The 24,949-nt window shown below is 43.0% G+C and overlaps 1 protein-coding gene across 3 annotated transcripts in view; it reads left to right on the forward strand.

Moving 5' to 3' along the window:
* Positions 1–24,949, forward strand: part of OSBPL8 (oxysterol binding protein like 8) — a 289,354-nt gene that overhangs the window by 154,086 nt on the left and 110,319 nt on the right. For 2 of the 3 annotated variants that reach the window (XM_068276646.1, XM_068276647.1), the window contains exon 5: positions 11,704–11,838. In XM_068276646.1, coding sequence (XP_068132747.1) covers positions 11,704–11,838 — 135 coding nt within the window. Of the gene's footprint in view, positions 1–11,703; positions 11,839–24,949 lie in introns of those variants that run through there. The other variant, XM_068276649.1, reaches the window with a different exon arrangement.

Raw genomic sequence — 24,949 nt, forward strand, 5'->3', positions numbered from 1 at the left:
TGCGTTTTTAAGATTAAATACATTGTATTTATTATTTTCCAGGTTAAAGGGTTCACTTCCTGACTTGCATCAGGGAGTGAATAAAAAAAATCGCTCTGTAAAAGCACATAGGAAAGGGCTTTTTAAAAAAAAAAATGCAGCATGCAGGCAAAAAATCGCACACAAAATAGCAAAGCGTTTGCAATTTCAATTTTAGATGTGAACAGAGCCTAAATCTATTCCATGCACTCCGAAGCTGTTCTCTTCCAGGAGAACTCTGTCTGGCAGAGAAAGAAAAAAGGAACACAGTCAAGTTATTAATTTGCGTGGCACTGTACATACACATGTATCTCATCATGTCACATCACCTCAGATACACTTTAAAGAGGAACTGTAGTGAAAATAACATGAATACAATTGCTTATTGTATACAATAATTATGTATTAATGATTTAGTCAATGTTTGCCCATTGTAAAATCTTTCTTCTCCCCGATTTATATTCTGGCATTTATCACTGATGATGACATCTTTTGTTTTGCCAGGTGATCTATTCGGAATGTTTGTTACTGAGAGTTCTATGCACAGAGGTAGATGCTGCTTGCTTGGCAGCTGGAAAAAGCGGTTATGCCCCACAATGCAACAAGGTTCACAGACCGCAAACTGTCAGGACTTTGGTCATGACCTCACACTCTGGGAGGGGCATCACCACAATATCAACCATACAGCTCCCCCCCGTGATCTTTTAGAAAACAGTTAGATTCCTCATGGGAAAGATGGGAAAGTGAGTATCAGCTACTTGTTGCAATGACATTTAATCCTTGGTTATAGTTCCTCTTTAACCTTCCTGGCGGTAACCCCGAACGTAGTTCGGGGTAAGCCGCGCAGGAGGTTTTCTCCGGCCCTGCTGGGCCGATTTTCTTAATTTTTTTTTTTTGCTGGACGCAGCTAGCACTTTGCTAGCTGCGCCAGCACACTGATCGCCGCCGGCCTGCGCCCGATCGCCGCTATCCGTTGCGGCGTGCGGGCCCCCCCAGACCCCGTGCGCTGCCTGGCCAATCAGTGCCAGGCAGCGCCGAGGGGTGGATCGGGACTCCCAATGACGTCCTGACGTCGGTGATGTCATCCCGCCCCGTCGCCATGGCGACGGGGGAAGCCCTCCAGGAAATCCCGTTCTTTGAACGGGATTTCCTGATCGGAGATCGCCGAAGGCGATCGAAGAGGGCGGGGGGATGCCGCTGAGCAGCGGCTATCATGTAGCGAGCCCTGGGCTCGCTACATGATTTTAAAAAAAATTTTTAAAAAAACTGCCGCGCTCCCTCCTGGCGGATTTTTTTATACCGCCAGGAGGGTTAAAGGGAAGGTCCAAGCAAAATAAAAAAATGAGTATCACTTACCTGGGGCTTCTACCAGCCCCATGCAGCCATCCTGTGCCCTCGTAGTCACTCACTGCTGCTCCAGTCCCCCGCTGGCAGCTTGCTGACCTCGGAGGTCGGCGGGCCGCATTGCGTACATTTTTACGTTTTACCGCTAGTGCAGGAACATTAACACATACATTTTTACGCATTACTGGTTCTATGCGTAAATTTTTACGCATTGAACTACTAAAGCGTAAAAATGTATGCGTTAATGTTCTTGCACTAGCGGGAATGTGTAAAAATGTACGCAATGCGGCCCGCCGACCTCCGAGGTCAGCAAGCTGCCAGCAGGGGACTGGAGCAGCAGTGAGTGACTACGAGGGCACAGAATGGCTGCATGGGGCTGGTAGAAGCCCCTGGTAAGTGAAACTCATTTTTTTATTTTGCTTGGACCTTCCCTTTAAAGAGAACCTGTACTGAGTAAAATTATTTAAAATAAACACATGAGGTAACTTCAAATGAACATTACATAGTTACCTTGCCATCAGTTCCTCTCAGAAGCTCACCATTTTCTTCTTACAGTGATCCCTTCCAGTTCTGACAATATTTTGTCAGAACTGAAATATATCAGTTGCTGTCAGTTATGTATCAGTTGCTGTCAGTTACAGCTGAGAGGAGAACTGATGTGTGCATGTTTCCCTATGGCTCAAGTGGGTGATGTTACAGTTTAACAGTGTGCTGACCAGGAAGCTGTTATAGGGTAAAAGCCATTTTCAAAATGGAGGACGGAGAATTCCCTTGATCACAGTGGACAAACAGGAGGCAGGAGAGGAAAAATAGATTGAGGAGTAGACAGGGCCGGATTTCTACTTTTTACCGCCCAAGGCCCACTGTCACCAGCCGCCCCCTGACCAAGAGTATCTTAACCACTGGTCCAGTGCTGGGACCCTCTGAACATATTCACTGGAGCTTGGGGCCCTCTTCTTCCTCAAGGCTGCACTTCCCTCTGTGTACAAGCCCCATTATATTGGTCAGACTCGAGTATGATCTGTACATGCCCAGAAGCACAAAGCCACTTGCTTCGTGCTACTGGGCATGTACCTGCACATACACAGTACGGTTGCGCTTGTAAACGCGGATCAGAATCAATTTATTTTCGGCAAGTAAATTTGCACCTACAAGGAATTTGTCTGGGCAGTTGCTTAACAAACACAAACAAAAACCATACAAGGGCAGACAGTGTGTATATTACAAGTCAAGGACATTATGCAAGTATAGTGGCAGTAAGCAATGTGCGAATTGTTCATTTACAGTTCTGTGCTGATTACTTTCAAGTCCTAGCAGCTCTAACATGATTCAGCATTATGGCCCAGTGCACACCGAGCGGTTTTTGGAGCGATCCGCCGGCCGCATCCGCTTGTAAAAACGCTTGGCTAATGTATTGCAATGGGATGGTGCACACCGGCGGTTTGAAGTTTTTGCCCAGCCGCAAACGCGCCTCCTGCTGCACGTTTGCGGTTTGCAGAAGCGTTTCGTCCCCACTGTAAAGTATAGGAAAAATGCAAACCGCTCTGAAAAACGCTACTTCAGAGCGGTTTGCCAGGCGTTTTTGTTACAGAAGCTGTTCAGTAACATCTTTTACTGTAACAATATTTGTAATCTGCTACACCAAAACGCACCCAAAACCGCTGGGCATGTTTAGAAAACCTCTCTAAACATACCTAGAATCACTCTGAAATCAGCTCCCAAAACCACTAGCGTATTGCGGATCTGCTAGTGGTTTTGGTGTGCACTGGGCCTAAGTATGTCTACTGCTTGAGGAAAAAAGCTGTTCGGCCCAGTGCACACAGAGCGGATCCGCTGGCTGCATCTGCCTGCAAATCCGCTTGGCTAATGTAATTGAATGGGCTGGTGCACACCGGCGGTTTGAGGTTTTTAGCAAACCGCAAACGTGCCTCCTGCTGCACGTTTGCGGTTTGCAAAAAACCTCAAACCGCGGGTGTGCACCAGCCCATTCAAATACAATAGCCACGCTGATTAACAGGCGGATGCGGCCAGCGGATTGCATCCAAATCCGCTCGGTGTACACTGCGCCTTTTTCTCGTACTCCGAACCCAAAACCGCTAGCGGTTCGTGGATCTACTAGCGGTTTTGGTGTGCACTGGGCCTTCTTGTGCCTGGAAGTTTTGGTAGCGTAATGGTTAAGGGCTCTTCCTCTAACACAGGAGACCAAGGTTTGAATCTCAGCTCTGCCTGTTCAGTAATCCAGCACCTATTCAGTAAGGAGTTATTTGGGCGAGACTCCCTAACACTGCTACTGCCTACTGAGTGCGCTCTAGTGGCTGCCTCGCAAGCGCTTTGAGTCTGACAGGAGAAAAGTGCTATACAAAAAAAGGAATTATTATTACACACTCCGTATAGGAAATCTAATGACCTTCCCTCCCATGGACTATGGGGAACTGGAAGAAGCCCCAGGTAAGAAAAATGCATAGTTTTAAACACAGCTCAGGCGTACTTTAAAGAGAACCAGAGATTACATATAGTGCTGTATTTTTACTTACCAGGGCTTCCTCCGGCCTCATAAGCATGGCTGTGTCCCTTGCCATCCTCCTACGATGTCCCGTTCAGCCGTGGTGAGCAGCGGTAAGCGGCTCAGTGACGTCAGCTGCAGACTTTCTGCGCATGCACGGACCTTCTGCGCCAGAGCCGGGACAATGTCCTTCAGCACCCAAGGCTGAGACACCAAAGTGCGCCCCTCCATCCCTCCACCCCAGCTGTCACTCACTGATTGCTCTTGGACTAAGAGGCACCCCAGGGCCCCCAACACCTTAATCTCTAGTTATCTGGCTTGTAGTCACTTCCATGTATCTCCTTTTCTTATTTCTTTCTGCTTCAAACACAATTAGGAATGACAGCTGAATGAATTGTGCGCCCCCTCCTACACTGCGCCCTGAGGCTGGAGCCTTTCCAGCCTATGCCTCGGCCCGGCCCGGTTTTGCGCAAGCGCAGAAGGCTCCGGCTTACGTCAGTCAGATTGAGTCCGACTGAGACGCCGAGACGGGAATTAACTGCGGCAGAACGGCGGCACTGAGTAGGATGGCGAGGGACACAGCCATGCTTATGGGGTGGAGGAAGCCCTGGGTAATTAAAAATACAGCACTATATGTGATCTCTGGTTCTCTTTAAAGAATAAAAAAAAAAAACCACCACACAATTCCAGAAAATTCCAAAAAAACTAAGCAAAAACAAAACAGGAGTTACACATATTTGGGGCTTCTTCCCGCAGCAGGGGTGGGATACTGCTTCTTGCTCCTCAGTTCCTTTAGACTCCTCTCTGTTTGCTATAGCCACACTTAAAAAGTTGCAACTGACATGCAATCTCCTCCATTATGCTTCCAAGCGGCAAGACAACCGTGGTCCGGAGCATTCTGCACATGGGTAGTTTCGAAATAATCCAAATCGCACAAACACAGTACCTCGCTGGCCGTCCCTGCTGTGCACAATCACTGGGGAGCATGGTTGAGGAGGTGCTGCGTACATAGCTACATACACACGGGGGACAATTGTCCCCCATTGCATGGCGACAAGAGACCAGGGAGCAACAGCTCCCTGGCAGCGACAGCCATCCACACGTCTCGCCCGAAAGGCAGAGACACGGCAGAAGCTATCTGTGAATGGAGCATCCCTGGCCGGATGCTCCATTCACTCGCGTAGGTCTCCTGTCGCTAGTCCGCCTACAGACGCGAACTAGCGACAGTTGCGGCAACAGCTCTAAGTAGTGACCTGTCGCCGCAACACACACATGCCACGTGGTTGCGGCGACAGCTGTAGCCCGTGTGTCAGAGCCTTAGGACATGCATGTGTACCACAGATGACTGTGCCCAGTTGCAGCTTCTTAAGAGGGGTGACAGCTATATGACAGAGAGGAGTCCTAAAGAACTGAGGTGCAAGAAGGGGGGGGCTAGCAGAAACCCCAGAAATGTCCTGTTTGTGCTGTTTTTAGCTTTACATCTTGTTTAAAACACATACAGTACTTCATCTTCATTACCTTACATTGTTCTGGGTCCCCTCCTCCACACTGAATCGCAACGTGCTTTCTCACTCTCGGTGTCACACCAGGACCCGGCAGCTGTACAATTCCTTTGTTATATCTGATCCTGCTTCATCTCTAGTTCAGTCATGTGGAAAACGGGAGGAAATGAGCCCCCTTACACCTTTGTGTCTGCTGACACTTGCATGCTTCAAATTGCCCGGGGACAGTGTGTGCACACAAGCAAGGGGGAGGAAGCGGGGGCGGGGCAGCCTCACCATTTGACTTCTATAGAGAATGACAGCGGGCAGGACTGCAGTGATGCAGCCGCTGCTCCTGTCACACACAAAATAGTAAAGCTGTCCCTGTCTGTAACTGCTGCTGCTGCACACAGAGACATGTTACTGTGTGCAGAGCAAAGCAGGGGGCGGCTGCAGACAAACAAGGCACTCGTAATACTTTACTATGGGGAATAGTGCCGGTGGCTGTGGACCCTGGTTGGCAGGTTGACTGTTTAGTTTTTCAACCCGCCCCTTCCTTGGCTCCGCCCTAGGCACGTGCCTCCCAGGCCTTCCCACAAATCCGGCCCTGGGAGTAGACTACACAGGAGGTAAGTATGACTTGTGTATGTTTATTTTGACTTTTATTTTCAGTTCAGGTTTTCTTTAAGGAGTGAAAACTGCAAATGAGAGAGTATTTTGTGCCAACTCAAACAGACCCCGTTGAAGTCTGTATTTGGAAAGCCTTTAACCACTTGACCCCCGCCCGTACGAATTTCTCCGTCCCTTTTTCCATCCTTTAACCTCCAGGGACGGAGAAATCCGTACTTTCCGCGCTCCCGCCACTGCAGCGCGCATTCCCGCTAGTAAACACGCCGCCGGCTGCTCGCCCAGAGATCAATGAACGGGAAAATCCATTCCCGTTCGCTGATCTAAGCCCCGCAATGATCCGCTGCTTTTCCGCTAAGCAGCACGATCATTGTGAAAAAAAAAAAACTTACCCAGCCTCCTACTACTTCCTCCAAGCGTCCGGAAGGACGCTTGGAGGTCGCATTAAACAAAAAGTTAATGGTGCCATCTTGTGGCCAAATAGTAAAACTACACCCTAAACATTTTTCACATACAAATTAATTGTAGTACACAAAGAATTAACTCATTACCTCCCTCACTCCCCATTTTTTTTTTTTTTTTGTAATAAAAAAAATAAAAAAAAAAATTTACAATTAAAAAAAAAATACATAAATAGTTACCTTAGGGACTAAACTTTTTAAATATTTGTCAGGAGGGAACAACACTGTTACTTTATAAACTATGGGCTTGTAATTAGGGATGGAGGCAAAACTGAAAAAAATGCACCTTTATTTCCAAATAAAATATTGGCGCCAAACATTGTGATAGGGACATAATTTAAACGGTTTTATAACCGGGACAAAAGGGCAAATACATTTCATGGGTTTTAATTACAGTAGCATGCATTATTTAAAAACTATAATGGCCGAAAACTGAAAAATTAATTTTTTCCCACATTTTTCATATTTTCCCATTAAAACACATTTAGAATAAAATAATTCTTGGCATAATGTCCCACCTAAAGAAAGCCTAATTGGTGGGGAAAAAAACAAGATATAGTTAATTTCATTGTGATAAGTAATGATAAAGTCATAGACGAATGAATGGAAGGAGCGCTGAAAGGTGAAAATTGCTCTGGTGGTCAGGGGGTAAAACCCCTCAGTGGTGAAGTGGTTAAGGCTTTCGAAATACAGACTCTGCTTTAAGCGGACCTGAACTCAGAACTTCCTCTCTGCTATAAAAGATAAGCAACAGCATAATAACCTTTGAAGAAACAAACATTTCTTTTTCACAGCTGATACAAATCCTGCAATACATCTGCACTGTTTCTACTTCCTGCTTTCATGGAAGCAGACATATTGTTAACATCCTGTGCTTTCAAATGAGCTTATCTGCCATGGCAGTCAGGTGACACAGGGGAGAGATCAAATTACAACTTGTGTTTTGACACAAATGAAGGGGAATTAGGCTAAACTGTGTAAATAGATACAGGGTGCATTTCTCTTTTGTTCCTTCTGTCCTTTACAAGAGTTCAGGTCCACTTTAATGTACAAAATAGATTAACATGCTAAAGTTGACCTTTGAACAGTGTACTGCTGTAGGTCCCATGACATCAGTAATTCCACATAGGCTTTCTTAATGACATGGAATTTTTACAGCTCTTGTTTAATATACTAAGTTATGCCAAAAGCTGTGAAGATAATGCTCCAGGGAGAGAACTTCTGAACCAGCCTAAAATAGGACTATGTCTGCTGGCCATGCTCAGTTTAATTACCTGTTGTGAGCACCAGGTGTGCAAAGGATTTATGTGCACACAAACAATGATGAACATTAAAGTTTCAGGAGCATATTTGAGCAAATTAATTGGAAAGAAACAAATAAAACTATTATATACAATACAAAAGAAATGGGAGCATGTCAGCATTCTAAGGGCAAGATTAGATTTTATTTACAGCTTCGCTTATCCCAGTCTGGCGACAGTCCTCGTATGTGCGTAGGTTGCTTTCATTTAGAGCTAAAATTTCCACTCATTCAGGCCTTTCTGGTAACAGCACTGTGCATCCTGTAATCTGCAGTACTAGTGAGATTTACCCAGAGGCACTGGCAATATGTAAAAGACTATCAAACCAACATGTAAGGTTAGAGGTGCAATACTTGAACGCTTTCTAAATGTTGGTATCAGAGGGCAGCACTGCCTCCACACAGATGTGCTAATAATGTAAACATGCTAATAATGTACTCCTGTGAGAAGTGATCATGGCTCTGTCTGCATTTAAAGAAGGCCACAAGAATGTGGATTGCTTTTTTTAAGAGGATCGAAGTACTATCCCAACATCCCAAAAAACAAAAGGCCTTGACAATAAGCTATAAAATCTGATGGGGCCCCCACTGCTTGTACCTCTCTGCGCTTTGTGGTACTGTCGCCTGTAACGGTTGAAAGAATTTGGAATAATGTTAACAATTTTAGCTGTATGTGCGCCTCCACCCTACCTTTTTACTGAATACGTTTGCCTGGAGTATTGGAAAGCTGTACTCCACTGACTTTCTTGGAATACCATCCGGTGCACTGTTATTGCATGTTTCAAAGTTAATGAAATACCAGTTGTGGTAATGCTAATCTGTACAGGTTCACTTGATAAGGAATTGGTGGCAAACCATAGTAATGCCTTAAACTGCCAGGAATTTTTGTTATCATTCCCAGTATTTGGCTGCTCTTTCTGGTTCAGAATGCCAGCTCTGTCACCCATGTGCCCCTACAAAATCTCTCATCACAGCCCCCTGGTGGTGATATCAAATAGCACCTGTACCAAGGCCAGACAGCCCTCAGATAGAGATGAATACTGACTATGGCAGGGACATTCGATTGTGATGATGTTAGCACTATATAAATATGTAAGAAGTTTTTCTGAGTACAGAGTCGGCTCTCAGGACCTTGTACCTCTTGTTGAGGGATAAGGGCCTAGAGGATCCAGACAATTTCACAGATGTTTTAATCGCATTTTATCAGAAGTGCCCACACTTTTTCAGCTTGTGAGCTACTTTGAAAATTCCGAATTGAAAATGATCTACCATATAGAATCTACCTCCAGATGCAAGACACAACTGCAGCACATGAACAGTGCCAGTCCATCAGTGATCCGCCACAAGCCCCCAGCCAATTAGATGCATATCATAGAGTCTTCCTGAGTAAGGCAAATAGAACAGTGCTTGACCAAATATTACAATATCCTGCTCAGGCAAGATTGTAATCAGCAGTAAAACATAATACTTCTAAATGTATTGCTCCCCATCTTGCAACACCACAATCCTATACACCAGGGCTGTGGAGTCAGAACAAAAATCATACCACTCCTCAGTTTATGAAACCACTGACTCCGACTCCAGGTACCCAAGATTGCTTTGACTCCTCGACTTGGACTTCTTAGTCCAAAATTTATCAGGACTGTGGAGTTTTTACAAAAATCTTCTGACTCCTCAGTTTAAAACCACCGACTCCAGGTACCCAAAATTGCTCCGACTCCTTGACTCCACAGCCCTGCCCTGCACTGCTTTTCAGAACTTCAGGATAGCATATTGCACTAAGCTCATCCAAGTTGGAGACAGAGGACCCTGCGAGTGTCAGGCGGTGTTGGACCTACCCAGGGGTCCTTTGTGATCTACCGGTTAATCACGATCTACCTATTGGACACCCCTGCTTTACATTTATCCAAATAATAAAACAGTCTTTGAGCTTGGTTCCATCTAGCAGTCAGCTTCTTAGATCTTCTAAGCATTTGGCTTTGCAAATTATTTATTGCAGTTAGGTACAAGCAGCTGTTAAGATTGGGTGGCAGAGGTGCCTGAGAGGCCACCAGGAGTTTACTTCATAAGTATCCTTCTCCTCTGAAGTTGTTTTAGGAATATGTTCTAGTTCACAGTATACAGATAATTACATAATAAAAATTGTTTGGCTAGAAAAAAGCTTTTGAATTTGAAGCAAGCAGAGATATTTAAAATCTAATGGCACATAAAGAGCTACTTTTATAGCAAATGTAATTATATTTCCATTAGTAAAAGGCTCTTTGCAGCTCCCTCATTCAGTTCATTTCAGCAAATGACTTCAGTGTGCTGTTTTACCGCTGTTAGCATTGGTAGCTACAGATGTTTCTTACCGGTGGTTCAATAAACGATAACATGGAAAACTAACAGTGGATTCGAATCTGAGAACAAGTTTGGGACTACATTTTATTGTAAATGGGCAATGAAGACTAGTAAGCTGTCCTGTTCACACAAACAGATCTATTGAATGGCAGGTTATCTCATACATAGGAGGGGAGAATTCAAAGTCTATATTCAAGGCTTAAGAAGTATAAATTTAAGGTTGCAAATCTAAATGTATGATTTATCACTGAACATTATAATATTTTTATAACATTTTTTTTTTCTTCTGGTCCAGGAGTGGAGATTTCTTCACAATAACTCTGTGGTAAATGCCATCTGGACAGATTAGACAGAGGTCTGGTCCAAAAATGTCTGACCATTACTGACACGGGTTAGACCCAGTCCAGGGATGCACTCCACTCAGCTTGGAATTCCCCCTCCTATTGGAAAGGATTCCTCTAGTCCCTTTTCACACTTAGGGGGCAGAAAATTAAGGGAAAATTTGCACAACAGTTTAATATAGATAGTCTCTTACTTACAAACAACTTGATTTACAATTTTTCATACATACAAAGTTTGTACTCCATGTACAAAATATACAGTAAAAAAAGGTTTCCTAGAACACAGTAACAATCTGGTGGTTAGGAGGTGCCCAAATAGTTATAAAATACGAGAAGGATACCTGAGGGAAACTCCTTTGTATATACTGAGGGAGCAAGCATTGTATGTGCAGGAGTCCTCATGCCCACCGCTATTCACCTCTGTCTGGTAACTTTGGATCAGGGTGTGCCGAATGATGGCTTACACTGCTAATGCTGAAATTCCGGGCGGCGTTAATTACTATTCTCTTTCCAAGTCGTAGCAACTCAGAGGGAAAAGTAATTTGGGGTCCAGCTATTGCCGGCACCCGAATTATACTGCTCCGTGGCCATAGACATAATTACACTGAAATGAGCTGCCTCACTTTCTACCCACCAGTTTTACTATACCCATCTCTGTTGGCAAGTTGTATTTTTTAGTTTATTCCATTTATTGCTATTTAAAATGTAATTACAGTTATCCCTTTGTCCTTCAGAGATCCATTAGTGGTAGATGACTATTCTGCTCTTGTTATATACAGGTCAAGCTGGTGCAGCCTAGTGCCATACAGCAGGGGGCAGACTGTCCCAACAATCAATGGCAACCCCTTCCTGCCTACAGAAGTAGTTGATGCATTGAACAGAACTACTTAAGGGGCCCATACACTCAGCCGATTAGCGGCCGATCGATTGATTGCCCGATCGATTTGTGGCCGATTTCGATTGATTTCAATCGATCTGACATGCTGGAAAATCTAGGTCGATCTGATGAGATTGCTTATCAATTTGCATTGGACCTAATGGAAATCTGATGGCAAAAAAATGCCATCAGATCGATTTTCAATAGATTTCATACTGAAATCTATTGGAAATCTGTTCCTAGTAAAAAATGTTCCTAAACACATCAGATCAGAAAATCTAACGCGTGTATGGCCACCTTTATTCTTCCTTTGGACTAATTTATATAAATCAAGACAGATGTTTGCTTAGTAAAATGCTTTTTTTGTGTTCTGGGAAAGATGCTGATTAGTATGGGTTTATTGTCTTGCAGATGTCATAACGAATGATGATTCTCCAGTGATCCCCTCTGCAAAGATGAGCCAGCGTCCGGGTAAAGACGCATACCTTTCACCTACCAAAGACTTGGTCCAGGCTACGCTGAGTCCTGGAATCATTCAAAGTCATGGTAAGTACATTAGGCTGTTGGCCAAAGTGTGCAGACTCCTTTCTCCTGAGGTTAACATTTCTGTCTCCACACTGCACATTTTTCAGAGCCGCTGGCCTCCGAGATTGTTACCCTTCATTACATGTGACTTTGTATGTACTTTGAGGTGATGCCTTTTATTTTTAGACTCTTTAATGTTGCAAGCACAGGATTCAACAGATGGCATTTGAAGGGAAGCCAAGCAGTGTGGCGGAACACTGTAAGCAATGGCGTTTCAAGTATAATTTGTGTGATTCTTTTTTTTTTCTGTCTGCTGTTAACATCTTTTTTTATACATGGTAAATTACAAGAGTACATGTCGTGGGGTTGACCTACGTATACTTGTGCTAAAACTAAAAGTGAGTAGTTTCTTTTTGTTGCCACACATTTAAAATATTTTGTAAGATAAAAATATGAAATGGGAGCCGATATTATTATGATAAAAAAAATGTTAAATATGTTTGTTGTACATAGCTAGTGTATGCATTGGTCTTTTGCGATTCGCTGTAATGCAGCTTGCACGGCTCATAACAGGCCAGGGGACAGCACTGTGCTGCCAGTTTTGTGCTAGGAGGGTTCTTCCAGGTGTAGATACCACGTTGATGATACATAACAGCCAACAGTTTCCTATACCTGTCTTCATTTTTGAAATGTGTTGTAGAAAAGGCAGGTCAGTGTGGTCTGTGTTAGCTGGGTTGTTAAAGTGGGATTGTCAATTCCATTTACCCTCTGCTCTGTTTATTATGCAGTCTGCAGCCTTACCCTGCATTGCAAGCACTTCAATCTAATCAGAAATGTTTCTGCTGTAAGGAATCTTATCTCAGTCAGCCTGGCTCTATTTGGTACATTGCCGATGAGAAGGAAGCTTGTCATCTCCCCTCCCACATTTTTTCTCCTCCTCCTCACTGATTGGCTGAGGGCAGTTCAGTGAGCTGCTGAAATATGTTTTATGCTCTGCTCACGGGTTTACAAAGCAAGCTAGATATGACAGTGCAGCTTCCAAGATTAAAAAAAAGAGTAAAGTTAGCCATATATCTACTGACTATGGGCAGATTCGGCCAAAAGACAAATCTCTCTCCGATCAGAGAGAGATCTGTCAGTTGCCCATACACAGCAGGCCGATTCCCAATCGATTTCAGCATGAAATCTTTCAGGAATCGGACGAGCCCACCACATCTTCAGCCTCGCTGCTGTGTATGCATGTGTGAGTTTGTGTGTAATGTTTAAGTGTGCTGTAATGTGCATGTATACAATACCTTTCCTGTGTCACAGTGCCTAACTGTCTTCTGCCGTTCTTCAATTAGCCACATACACGCTGCCGGCATGGCGCATGTGTGAAGTCATGTGCCTGCGGGCTATCCGCCGGCAGTGTGTGCGCGACTAATAGAAGAGGGATGGAAGATGGACGAGCACTGTGACACAGGACAGCTAATGTATAAATGAACATTACAGCACATGTTTTCCATATTGCACACACACATTAGGGAAACACCGTCGGGGTTTCGTCGTGTTCGTCGCTCGTCCCAATATCGCTTGCCATTACTGTCGTGCACCCGATCGAGCAAGTCGACCCTACATCTTGCAGCATGTCCGACCAATTAATGCAACTACTTTCGGCCCGAAATTGGCCGCATTATCGGTCGTGCATGGAGTTGGCGGCACTGATTTTCAGTCGATTCCGATTATAGTTGGATCATATGGTTGATCGGTCACCAAGTCGCCTGATGTATGGCCACCCTTGGGAGGAAATAAGGATAAGCTCTCTGCTCTCTCTTCACTCTGCTCCCCCTCTGCTGAATAGATGCATCACTATGGATCAATGGGTGAGTTACTTTTGTAGAAAGAGGGGGGACAGAGTGAAGATAGAGAGCGCTTCTGCCCTGTATTGGTTATATTTACCGATTAGCGCAGGGGTCAGGAACATTTTTGGCTGAGAGAGTCATAAACGCCACATATTTTAAAACGTCATGCTGTGAGAGCTATACAATATGTTTCAAACTGGCACAGTGCACATGCGCAGCAGATGGCTGTCCCTGTTTCCATGGTGATGTGTACACAGTTGATCCGCCAGGCAGCGGAAACGTCAGACACGTCTTCAGCTTCTCTTGGGTTTCAGCAACATCAGCAATTTCCCCGAGACCCAGACAGGAGAAAAAATGACTAACAGCTTGTACAATTGGCTAGCTGACTTGGGGGTTGATTCACTTTGTAGGACGAGATCCCCACACTTCGGCCCAATAGGCTGGTTGTCAAGTGACAGGCAGTCTATTGGGCCAATCAAAGTGCAGGGATCTCGTCCTACAAAGTCAGTGGACCTGACAAGGTCCAGGGTGTCACAATTGGAGCAGCTGTTCGTTTTGGGGGGAGCGCAAGTTGGTAGTGCATGCTACAGCAGTAGCGTGCACTACTTTGAAAATATTACTTGTGCTGCCACACCAAGCTGTGCTGCTTGAGCAGTGTAGCTTAGTGAATCAACCCCTGTTGATTTGTATGTGAGCCAGATGTAGCCATCAAAAGAGCCACATCTGGCTCCCGAGCCATAGGTTCCCTACCCCTGGATTAGCGGCTCTCTGCATTGGAAGTATACATTTTTAGACACAGGATTACTTTTTTTTTTTTCGGAAGGGGTTATTACCATGTTGTCTGAGAAAACCTCTAAGGAGCAGCTGAAAGATGTTGCATGTTGTGTCTGCCAGGCATGATATGATGCCAGTCAAGCTTCAGGCTTGGATGTCTGTGTGGATGCCAGCATACAGGTTGTCTTTAACTCTGTTGTTTCACACCGGTGTGAACCCAACATTTCTTAAATGAAATGTCCTTGTATGCAGCTTGGCAACATACCAGAATGTTTCATTTTTTTCCGAGTGACCACTGTTGGCAATAAATGCTTGCTTGCTGGAGCAATTACCTCCTAATTATGTACAATTTTCCACTTAGTTTGGAGGTTAGTTAATTCAGAACATAATAATTTGCAGTTGGCAGATTGAAATAATTTGAAGAAAGAAACACATTTAAAAGACAGACTGAAGTTGAAATATGCAGTAAAGAACACAATTATTGTATTGTGAATGCAGAGGACTGATGCTGTATATAGTGTACTGGCTGCACAATGGATGGTATCTTGTGATCTGTTGCTTCCATTGGGGACTGCATATTTAATATAAATGTATGAGCTTCTAGATAGCAGCTGCACCTAGGAGGCACCCTGGACTATTTTTAGTTTGGTTTAAACATGGCAGGAATGTTCATATGTGCTGTGTTCACCACTACTGCTGTTCACGGGGCCTATGAACACTGCATGGCTTTCTGGGACAATCAAATATAAATGAAAAATGTTGCAAATTCATTAATGAAAATGTGATGACATTTCAGTGTTCTCCCCAGGCTCTTTTATCCGGGTGCTTAACCTGGCTAATTTTGGCGAATACCTGGCTATCATCGGCTCACCTCCTCATCGACTTCCTATACTGTAAGCAGAGTTGCGTCAGCCCTGCATTGCCACGATACACCAGCCCTGAATTCCCAGGTTGCGGCAGCCCTGCATTCCCCCCATTGCGCCCCACCTGGCCACTTTTCATTCCTCCTGGCTGGAGAAAAATCTGGGCAGAACACTACATTTGTACTGGGAAGGTGCTGTTTCTGCCCTGAGGAAGCTCCAGAAATGTTTTCACCTTTAAGAATCATCCTAAATGAATACCCTTATAGCGTATCAGCAGCGTTCACTATGATGGCATCATATCAGGAACACAGGTATACGGGTGTAGCCGTTACTGCTGCTTGGCTTTATTGACAAGGGAAAGCGTCTCCTAAGAAGCTTATTGGCTTCACCCAGGAGGTAGACGTCTAGGCCAGCAAATTGGTGAGTAATTAACACAGTTGTTCGTTGAAAGGGCTCTAAAGTGAGAGAAGTATGGAGGCTGTCATATTGCCACTGTACTTTAAAGTTCCCACTTCAGGCACGACCATTATAATTGCCTGTCTTGGTGATAGTTATGTAAAAAATGTAAAACTATGGTAAATTATAAAAAAAAAGGTCTTTCTTCATTATCTATAGCAGGTATGTCAAACCGGTCCTACGAGGGCCGAGATCCTCACACATTTTTGATACAGCGCAAATAAATTGATGGATCTGAATCAGGAAAGGTGTGGTCCATCAGGTAGAACACATTCCTTTCTTTCTCAGTCCATCCTAAACACTGGTATGGATATGGCCCTCCAGGCCTGGAGTTCAACATATGTGATCTATAGTGAGGTATGGCTTCAGTTGGGATCTCAGATGGCATCATCCCCCTATTATGTCCCACTTGACATATTTTCTTTGTAGTTCTGCTGAGTAAGGAGAAAAGGATGTTGCAACCTCTGAATGCACTGGTCTACTTTAATGCAGAGAGCCAACAAACAAAACTTTCATTTTTTTATATTGCAAAATATACGTTTTTGCAATATAGTTTTAAGTGTACATTTTAACTGTATTTCCTGTGACTTAAAAGCGCTGTTAAAATGTCTTCTTGATGTGAGAGGACATGTATGAATGCAGATGACCAGCAGTGTTCTTTAAATCAGCTCACACAAATGCTGCACTCCTAGAAATATTTTACCTGTTCTCTTGATATTCCAACAGTCCAGTACTGGCTCATGCCTGTTGCTTCTCCCCTTCCTTCACTCTAACCCTAAAGAAAGAAATCGCATACAGAATATCATAGTATAACTATTACTACAACTCTGTTACTTCCTCCGCACCAACAACGCTGCCCAGACCACCATCACTACAGAATTGCAGAATCAAACCTCTCACCCTTTTCACTGGCTGCCAACATCACAGATTGCTAAACATGCTCCGTTACCACCTACTCGCATGCATGTGAATCCTCTTGTCAGGACATTGCTATGATTTTTTCATTACATTGAGTGATGCGTTTTTTTGGTATTCTTTCTCGCTTTCCTCATACATTTTAATGTACAGGTGTGAAACCAAGGGCATGCCAGTAGATTAACAGGCCCTTAGCTGAGCCCTCAGTTCACTGTGACTGGAGGGAAAACTGAAACCTTCCCTGTTTTCTAGACCCTCTGAATGGCAAGTTCAACTCCTAACCAGGAAATCTTCACAGGTCCTCTTGTTGCATATTGTTTTTGAACTCTGCCTCTGTAATGCAATGGCAAAACTGTGTACATTTTCAACTCTTTCAGGAGCTGCACTGTAGGTGTCACAAACATTGCGAATTATAACCTCAACACCACCACTGATCTGGCCTGAAGGTGGAGGAGGGAGATGATTAGTTAACAAAAGCTATCACTGAGTTTTCACTGATGTGGAATATGAAAGTCGGTCCATTTTTTAATGTAGTATAGATATTAGTTTGGTTCTTAAATATGTTTTTATCAACTCTGTTAACAAAAACTGCACATTCTATGTGTATCTTAATGCAGTAAAGCTTCTTTCATGACCATGTACTGATAATTAGGCTTCCATAGTAGCAAGCTGGGCAGTTGCCCCAAGCCACATATGCGCTGCCAGGCCCCCACAGGTCTCCTCCAACTTTATTGTGGTTCCTGGCTCCCCTTCAGCATTTTCAGCACTGCAGCAACTCACCTGTCCATTCCAGCGTCAGAGAGGTGTAGGCCCAGGAGGAGAACAGTCTATTGATGGCTACAATTAATCAAAGCACATACAGCAGTGACAATTAACCTGCATAGCACTAATAAAGAGTTAATAAAGCAGTTGAAAGAGGGGCCCTACTTGGGCCCCTCTGGTTTAGGGACCCTGCAGCAGCCGCTACCTCTGTATCCCCTTTAGCTACGCCCCTGGTTCACACTGTTCAGATGTCATGTGCTACCCTTTTCCCCTAACGGTCCTAACTTTAAATATTGGGTAGAAGTTTCTAGTGATAATAGTGTGTTTACTTTCATTGCATATTCAGATATCTCATGGGTCACTGATGAATGACTTATGTTTACGTTAAAGAAAAGGTGCAATTTTTTATTCTGGGGCGCAATGCCATTTCTTTCTCTGAGGAAGTAGTCAAATTCAGTTAACTACAGTTAGTTCCTCCCATGTGTTCTCACTCCCAGCCTGCCTCCTCCCAGCACATGAGCACATCACCGCCCTCTACATTGAGGATTCATACAGGCAGACAGTGCCAGTGTTCCCTCTTGGTGCACATATAGTGACATCCTTTCCAATTTGCAGGAAGGAGGATGGATGAACCAAGGGATAAATTAAATATAATGAAAGGCTATTCAAAAATAAAGGCTCTCTCAATTGAACACTGATAAAAAAAATACTGGCACTAACCTAATCAAGAGGGTAGCAGATAGAGGTGTGGGGTGAAACTGGAAGGTAGCTTCATACATTTTTACAGCATAAAGCAGTTCAAAGTTGATGGCAACAGCGGGGAGATCGGTTTTGGATCAAGTTCCTGATGGAAATTGATTTAACATCAAGTGGTGCATGGTGGTAAGCAGGTAAACGATATCTGAGACTTTGTAATCATTTACCAGATCTAATTGTGTATGGACACCATCTCCCATCAATGTTTGACTACTATAACCATGGAATAAGATGACCTTCATTCTTTTTAGATTTTAATTAGTCATGTTTTTTTTTTTTTTAACAAATCTACAGCTTTTAAGGATGTCCTTTAGCTTGTAGGTACCTTCAGGTCTTTGTGAAAGTGGTAAATGTGTCATTTCCGGGTGTCAGCCAGGGGAGACCAGGAGACTGAGCTACAGGTTCCTGCGGAATACAAAACCTTCTGTAGTTTGGCTGCACTGGTTTACCTGCTAGTTATTCTAGCTAAGTGAACCTGAGGTGAGTGTTCTATGGAGGCTGCCATATTATTTCCTTTTAAGCAATACCAGTTGCCTGGCTGTCCTGCTGATTCTCTGCCTCTAATAATTTCAGCCATAGACCCTGAACAAGCATATGCAGATCAGATTTTTCTGACCATATTGTCAGATCTGACAAGATTAGCTGCATGATTGTTTCTGGTGTACTTCAGACACTACTGCAGCCAAATAGATCAGCAGGGCTGCCAGGCAACTGGTATTGTTTAAAAGGAAACAAATATGGCAGCCTACATATCACTCTCACCTCGGGTTAACTATAATACATATTTCCATACTTATTCACACCTGTCTTACTCTGAGATATTTCTGTTGCTCACACTCGTAAAGAAAAGCATGTTCTAGTTTTAATTATAATAAACCATAGAACAAATAAAAAATATCCTGTTTAAGAGTACTTTGTACGGTGTAATAAGCATAGATCCAGGAAACTCTCTGGGAAGAATATATTGACATTAAGCCAATTCAATTTGCTTGTGCAGCTGCTTTTTTTTAAGTAAATATATCATATGAATCCGTAATGCATGTGTCAGCATTAATGATTTTCATTCTTTTTTAGAAAAAGTAACTTGTCGTGAATGTAAAAATGTTGTTCTCTGGATTTGACTAAGGCAATCAAATGAACTTTAATGAATGCTCTGTAGATTACTGCAAATTATACACAGCTAGTTTATTTTATTTTTTTAAAGGACAACTGAAATCAGAGGTATATGGAGGCTGTCATATTTATTTCCTTTTAACCAGTTCACCCCCAAGGGTTTTTACTTAACGGACCAGAGCAATTTTCACTTGTCAGTGCTCCTCCCTTTTATTCCCTAATAACTTTACTACTTATCACAAGAAAATGATCTATACCTCGTTTTTTTCACCACCAATTAGACTTTCTGTGGGTAATACATTTTGCTAAGAATTTTTTTATTCTAAATGCGTTTTAATGGGAAAAAAACAAAAAAAATCATTATTTCTCAGTTTTCAGCCATTACACTTATAAAATTAAACATTCTCCTGTGGCTAAAACCAACACATTTTATTTGCCCAGTTGTCCCGATTATTAAACTGTTTAAATGATGTCCCTATCACAATGTATGGCGAAAATATATTATTTTGAAATATAGGTGGGTTTTTTTTTGTTTTTTTTCTTTTGTTCTGGCCATAATTACAAGCCCCTATATAATAAATTAAAACTAATTTTCCCCATAGAATATAGATTAAAAAAAGCTAAGTCCCTAAAGCAACTATTTATTTATTTTAAGCTGATTTTTTTGCGGTGGAGGGGGGGTTGTGTTTTTTTTTTTGGGGGGGGGGGGGGGGTGTTGGAAGTGTAATTTCATTAATTGTATTAATAGTGTGTATGTACTTGTATATGTATGTGCTTTGTATGTGTAATATACTTTTTGGCCACAAGATGGCGTTAGTGAACACTATCCCGTATAGGAAGTGATCAATTTTTTTTTTTTTTTTACACTTTATTAAACTGTTACAGTTTCCTGTTTTTGTGAATGGGTGGCCGCTGTTCGCGGTCGTGTCCATACACTCCAGGCAGTGCGATTGGGTAGAGGACCGCTCGGTCCTCTTCCCCAATCACCCAGCACGGAAACCCGACGGAAACGGCGGTGGTAGCGGCGGCACACGTGAATAGCGGTGGCGGGAACGTGCGACGTATTAAAACGTCATGTTGCCATTATCAGGCAAAAGCATGACGTTTTAATACGTTAGTTTGCCGTTAAATGGTTAAACTATACCAGTTTCCTGACAGGCCTGCTGATCTTTTTGGCTATAGTAGTGTCTGAATCACACCAGAAACAAGCATGCAGCTAGTCTTCTCAGATCTGACAATGTCAAACATCTAATCTGCGTATGCTTGTTCAGGGTCTCTAGCTAAAAGTCAAAAAGCATTAGAGGCAGAGGATCAACAGGATAGCCAGGCAACTAGTATTGCTTAAAAGGAAATAATTATGCTACCTCCATATACCTCTCGCTTTAGTTGTCCTTTAAAAATTGGAATGTGCCTGCCTAAAGGTGCCCACACACGATACAATAAAATGATCTGATTTTACAGCAATTCGATAAATCTGATCGGATCTCCCCTAAAAATCAAACGTTTTTTTTTTTTTTTTTTTCATTCAAATGAAAAATCTGATCGTATTTTCAGGGTTTTTCGATTTTTATCAATCTGGAATGCTGGAAAATTTTCTTCAATTTTTCTAAAGATTGTATGGTGTGTGTTTGTCAATTTATTAATATACACATTCTAGCAATTTTCTCAGAGTTTACAATCATTTTTATCATTATTGTGGAAAAATTGAACATAGGTGTGTGGCACATTGGTCATATTTTTGAAATGTTAGAATGTCAGAAAAATTGTTTGCAATGCGTGAATTAAACAGATATTTAAAAAATGGTATGGTGTGTGGCCACCTTTAGCCTGTAGTATATACCCTACCGATGCACCAAACAAAGAATATAATCCCAGTACACCTACCACTAACCTACATACCGATTAGCCTAACACTAACCCTCCTACTGATACACCAAATATTAAACTTCATCCCGCTATACCGAACACTAACCTTCCTACCGATCTGCCGAACACTAACCTTTCTACCGATTTGTCTCCCAGACTCTTTTGCTGCTTGCCGAAGTCCCTGCACCAAATTGAGCCTCCCCGACACCCCTTTGCCACTCAGGAAGCACTTTCACTGGTAGCCAAATACCTACCGATGGCCGCCGCCATTTCCTGAACACTTGTGCCGCTGTTTGTGGCGCTCATGCTGTTTACCAAAGTCCATGTGCCAAAAATGTTCTCCCCAGCACCCCATAGCTACAGTCAATATTGTGGTCTTTGGGATAACCGATGAGTGCCAGTTTGCAATGCAGCCAAAATGAACTGCTTTGACCTGGGGGCTTGGCTTAAAGAATATTAGAACTTATCAGAGTCGATCCATTATAGTATGTATCGAGTTTTAAATTAAACCCTAAATAAGAGTGGTATGAAGGCTGCCATATTTATTTCCTATTAAAAAATATCAGTTGCCTGGCAGTCCTGCTGATCTTTTGGCACCAGTAGTGTCTCGAGTCACAACTCTGAAACAAGCATGTGGCTAATTTAGTTAAACTTGAGTGAGCGCGCCTGTTATACATGCTTGTTGAGGGTCTATGGCTAAAAGCAATAGAGATGCAGGATCAGGGGAAAGCCGGGCAACTTGCATTGTTTAAAAGGAAATACATATGCCAGCCTCCATATCACTCTCACTTCGTGTTCTTTTAAAAAAATATATAAAACCTATAAACATATTAATAACTAGAAAAAGGTATTTTAGGTAATTTAAAAACCTACGAGAATGTTTACAAAGCATGTATAGGTAGCCTTCACAAATAGAACCAGCACCATTCATATCTATAATATGCAAAATTCACTCCAAAGAGCTCTGTGCTTTTTATAGCTGCAGCCTTTCATTAATGTACGTAATCCAGCATTCAGCAGACAATAATATATAGCAGTAATAAAACTTTACATTGTTAGCTGGAGACTCCAGCTATTAATGCCAGATTACTTTTATCTATGAGAAGCTAAATCTTGAATAGCATATAGCCCTTTTTAATTAATTTTTGTATAAAATATGTTTTGTGGACATTGCTAGATCTGTTTGTAAAGACTGCTGCTGAGTTAACTCGGTAATACTGAACTATAGCACACACACAATACAATCTAATCAATGTGTACAGTCAGAGTTTGGGATCTCTGGAAAGCATTTATACACAATTATAGAGTACTCCAAACAAAGGCGTACACCGTATATTACCCACAATAGGGGGTACTTGACATGCCTTGTGATTTATAACAGGCTACAGTCTTATCTATTGAACCATCGATCTGCGGCATAAACGAATCGTGTATTCCCAGCATTAGCAGAATTGTATAACCCAGACATGTGGTCTGTTAGTCCGCCAATAATGATCATCTAGTGGTGAGGCAGTAGTGTAACCAAGCAAAAATGCAGTCTATTTCTAATATATTTGATGGGCCCAAATGGCTGAAGCAGGGCTTTTTGCCACCATTAAGCGTAGCATTAAAGCTTGGCGCGGCTATAGCCTCCTAAATTTGTACGGCAGCCAAGTCAGTCATCATTTGGCTCACCCTGTGCTAAAAAGCCCTCTGTGCCGTACTCCCAAATGGCTGCCTCAGCGAAGTTCTGTATAGCATGTGTATGGGGCATAGGTATACATATGGTGCCCACTATTGAGTCAATGTTTTTTGAACACATTTACAATTTCTATGTAATATAAGGCCTAGTTCCCCAACCCTGTCCTCAAGGCCCACCAACCGTACATGTTTTGCAGAAAACCACAAACATGCACAGGTGAGGTAATCTGTGTCTCATTAGTGGTCACTATAAGGTAATCTCAATTGAGGTCGTAGCTGCCAAATGCACAATTATTTACATTGTTTTGATATTTTTCATTTATTTAAAATAATTTTCTGATCATTTTAAAATCTATATTTCAAGCATTGAAAATTATTGTGCCTTATTTAAAAATGTGCTTGGATCTTTGCTTCACTTAGTAGGGAATGAGCAGATGGAAAGCACAATTTCTTTCTGTTCTCCTTTGTGTTCATTGTCAGATTAATAGTGACATGCAGAACATTAGCAGCCAATATCTCGTAACTCTGAAGAGGAATCCAAGTCTCTCCTCTTGTGTTTTTCAGGAACTGTTGCAATGTTGTGTTTGTTACGCTAGAGCAGGCTTTCTCAACCAGGGTTCCCTGGAACCCCAGGGTTCCTTGAGTACTCTGCAGGGGTTCCTTGGCATTTTCCCACATCGTGGGGATGTATAATGGAGCTCACTATAATAGGTGGTACTGTAACAAGAAGCACTAAATTAGGGGCTTAGGAGGCAGTATAATGAGTGGCTGTGTAATAGGGGTAGTGAAATAAACAGCCACACCTACTTTTAAAGACCATGCCTCCTGCAAAATAAATGCGGGGGTTCCTCGAGATCAAAAAATTGTTTGCAGGGGTTCCTTGAGATCCAAAAGCTATTTGCAGGGTTCCTCCAGGGTAGAAAGGTTGATAAAGGCTGCGCTAGAGAAACTATGTAATAATGCTCTTTTACTATAACACATGGCACATTCATTAGGATGTTGCCCAACAGTCTTACAACAGTCATTGTGTTGTATCCTTAATAAGAACTGAGTGGAAATTTACTTTTGCAGAGTCTTTTTGTTAGCATGCTTTGAATGTGAACTTCCCTTGGCAGAAACATAGATCGGAGCTCAGGGACCTGCTATGCCAGTAGGTGGACAGTAAATGCCAGTAGGTGGACAGTGCTTCTGAGGTGCGAAGGTTGCATAGGGCGCAGGTTCAGCACAAAGCTATCCTCCTATAGGATTGGTTATGGGCACAGCCCGCACCCTCTCCCGTAGTGTCACTGGTACCCACTTCCCTCTAGATTGTAAGCTTGCAAGAGCAGGGATCTCCCCCCAGTGTTTCCTATTTCTGTGTATTTTATCAAGTAAACATGTACCATTATTAGTGATGTTTTAAAACTACACAACAGTCCAGTGTTCTCCCCAGAATTTTTTTCCAGCCGGGTGGCATGAAAAAGTAGCCGGGTGGGGCGAGATGAGAGAATGCAGGGCCGGTGCTTCTGTGAGCAACTCTGCTTACATCAGAGGAGGAGGTGAGCCGATGACAACTAGGTGCTCACCAAAAATAGCCAGGTGGAGCACCCGGCTAAAAGGGCCTGGGGAGAACACTGCAGTCATGTATTTGTACTTGTGTTTCTGTATATCCTGATTGTACAATGTGTTGAACTGTTCATGTATCTATGCTCTTCATAATTGTTTGTTTTGCACTACGTATAGCGGCAGGGCCAAACCGGGGGGGGGGGGGGGGGGTGGATTCCTGAAAGGTCTCTCTCAGACACGCACGATACAGTATAATAATATGATAGGACATCATGCTGGGTGCACTTAATGCACATTCCTGTCCAACAGGAGCTGACAATTATTTGCTAAATGTTCTATCTGCTCCTGATTGACAACGGGATAGATCAGTAGCAGTTTGGATACAGGTGATGAGGACAGCCGACATTGCTAATGAAAGAGCTGCTCCATGCTCTGTACACACGCTGCAGTTCCATTCAAAGTCAACTGTAGCAGGGAAAGAAAGGGAGCAGTGCTGTGAGCTGCAGGATGCCAGCAGATATTCTGGTGTCTCAACTTGTGCCTGTCCCCAGACACTGCACT

The sequence above is a fragment of the Hyperolius riggenbachi genome, chromosome 3, assembly GCF_040937935.1.
Source record: "Hyperolius riggenbachi isolate aHypRig1 chromosome 3, aHypRig1.pri, whole genome shotgun sequence".
Taxonomy (NCBI): Eukaryota; Metazoa; Chordata; class Amphibia; order Anura; family Hyperoliidae; genus Hyperolius; species Hyperolius riggenbachi.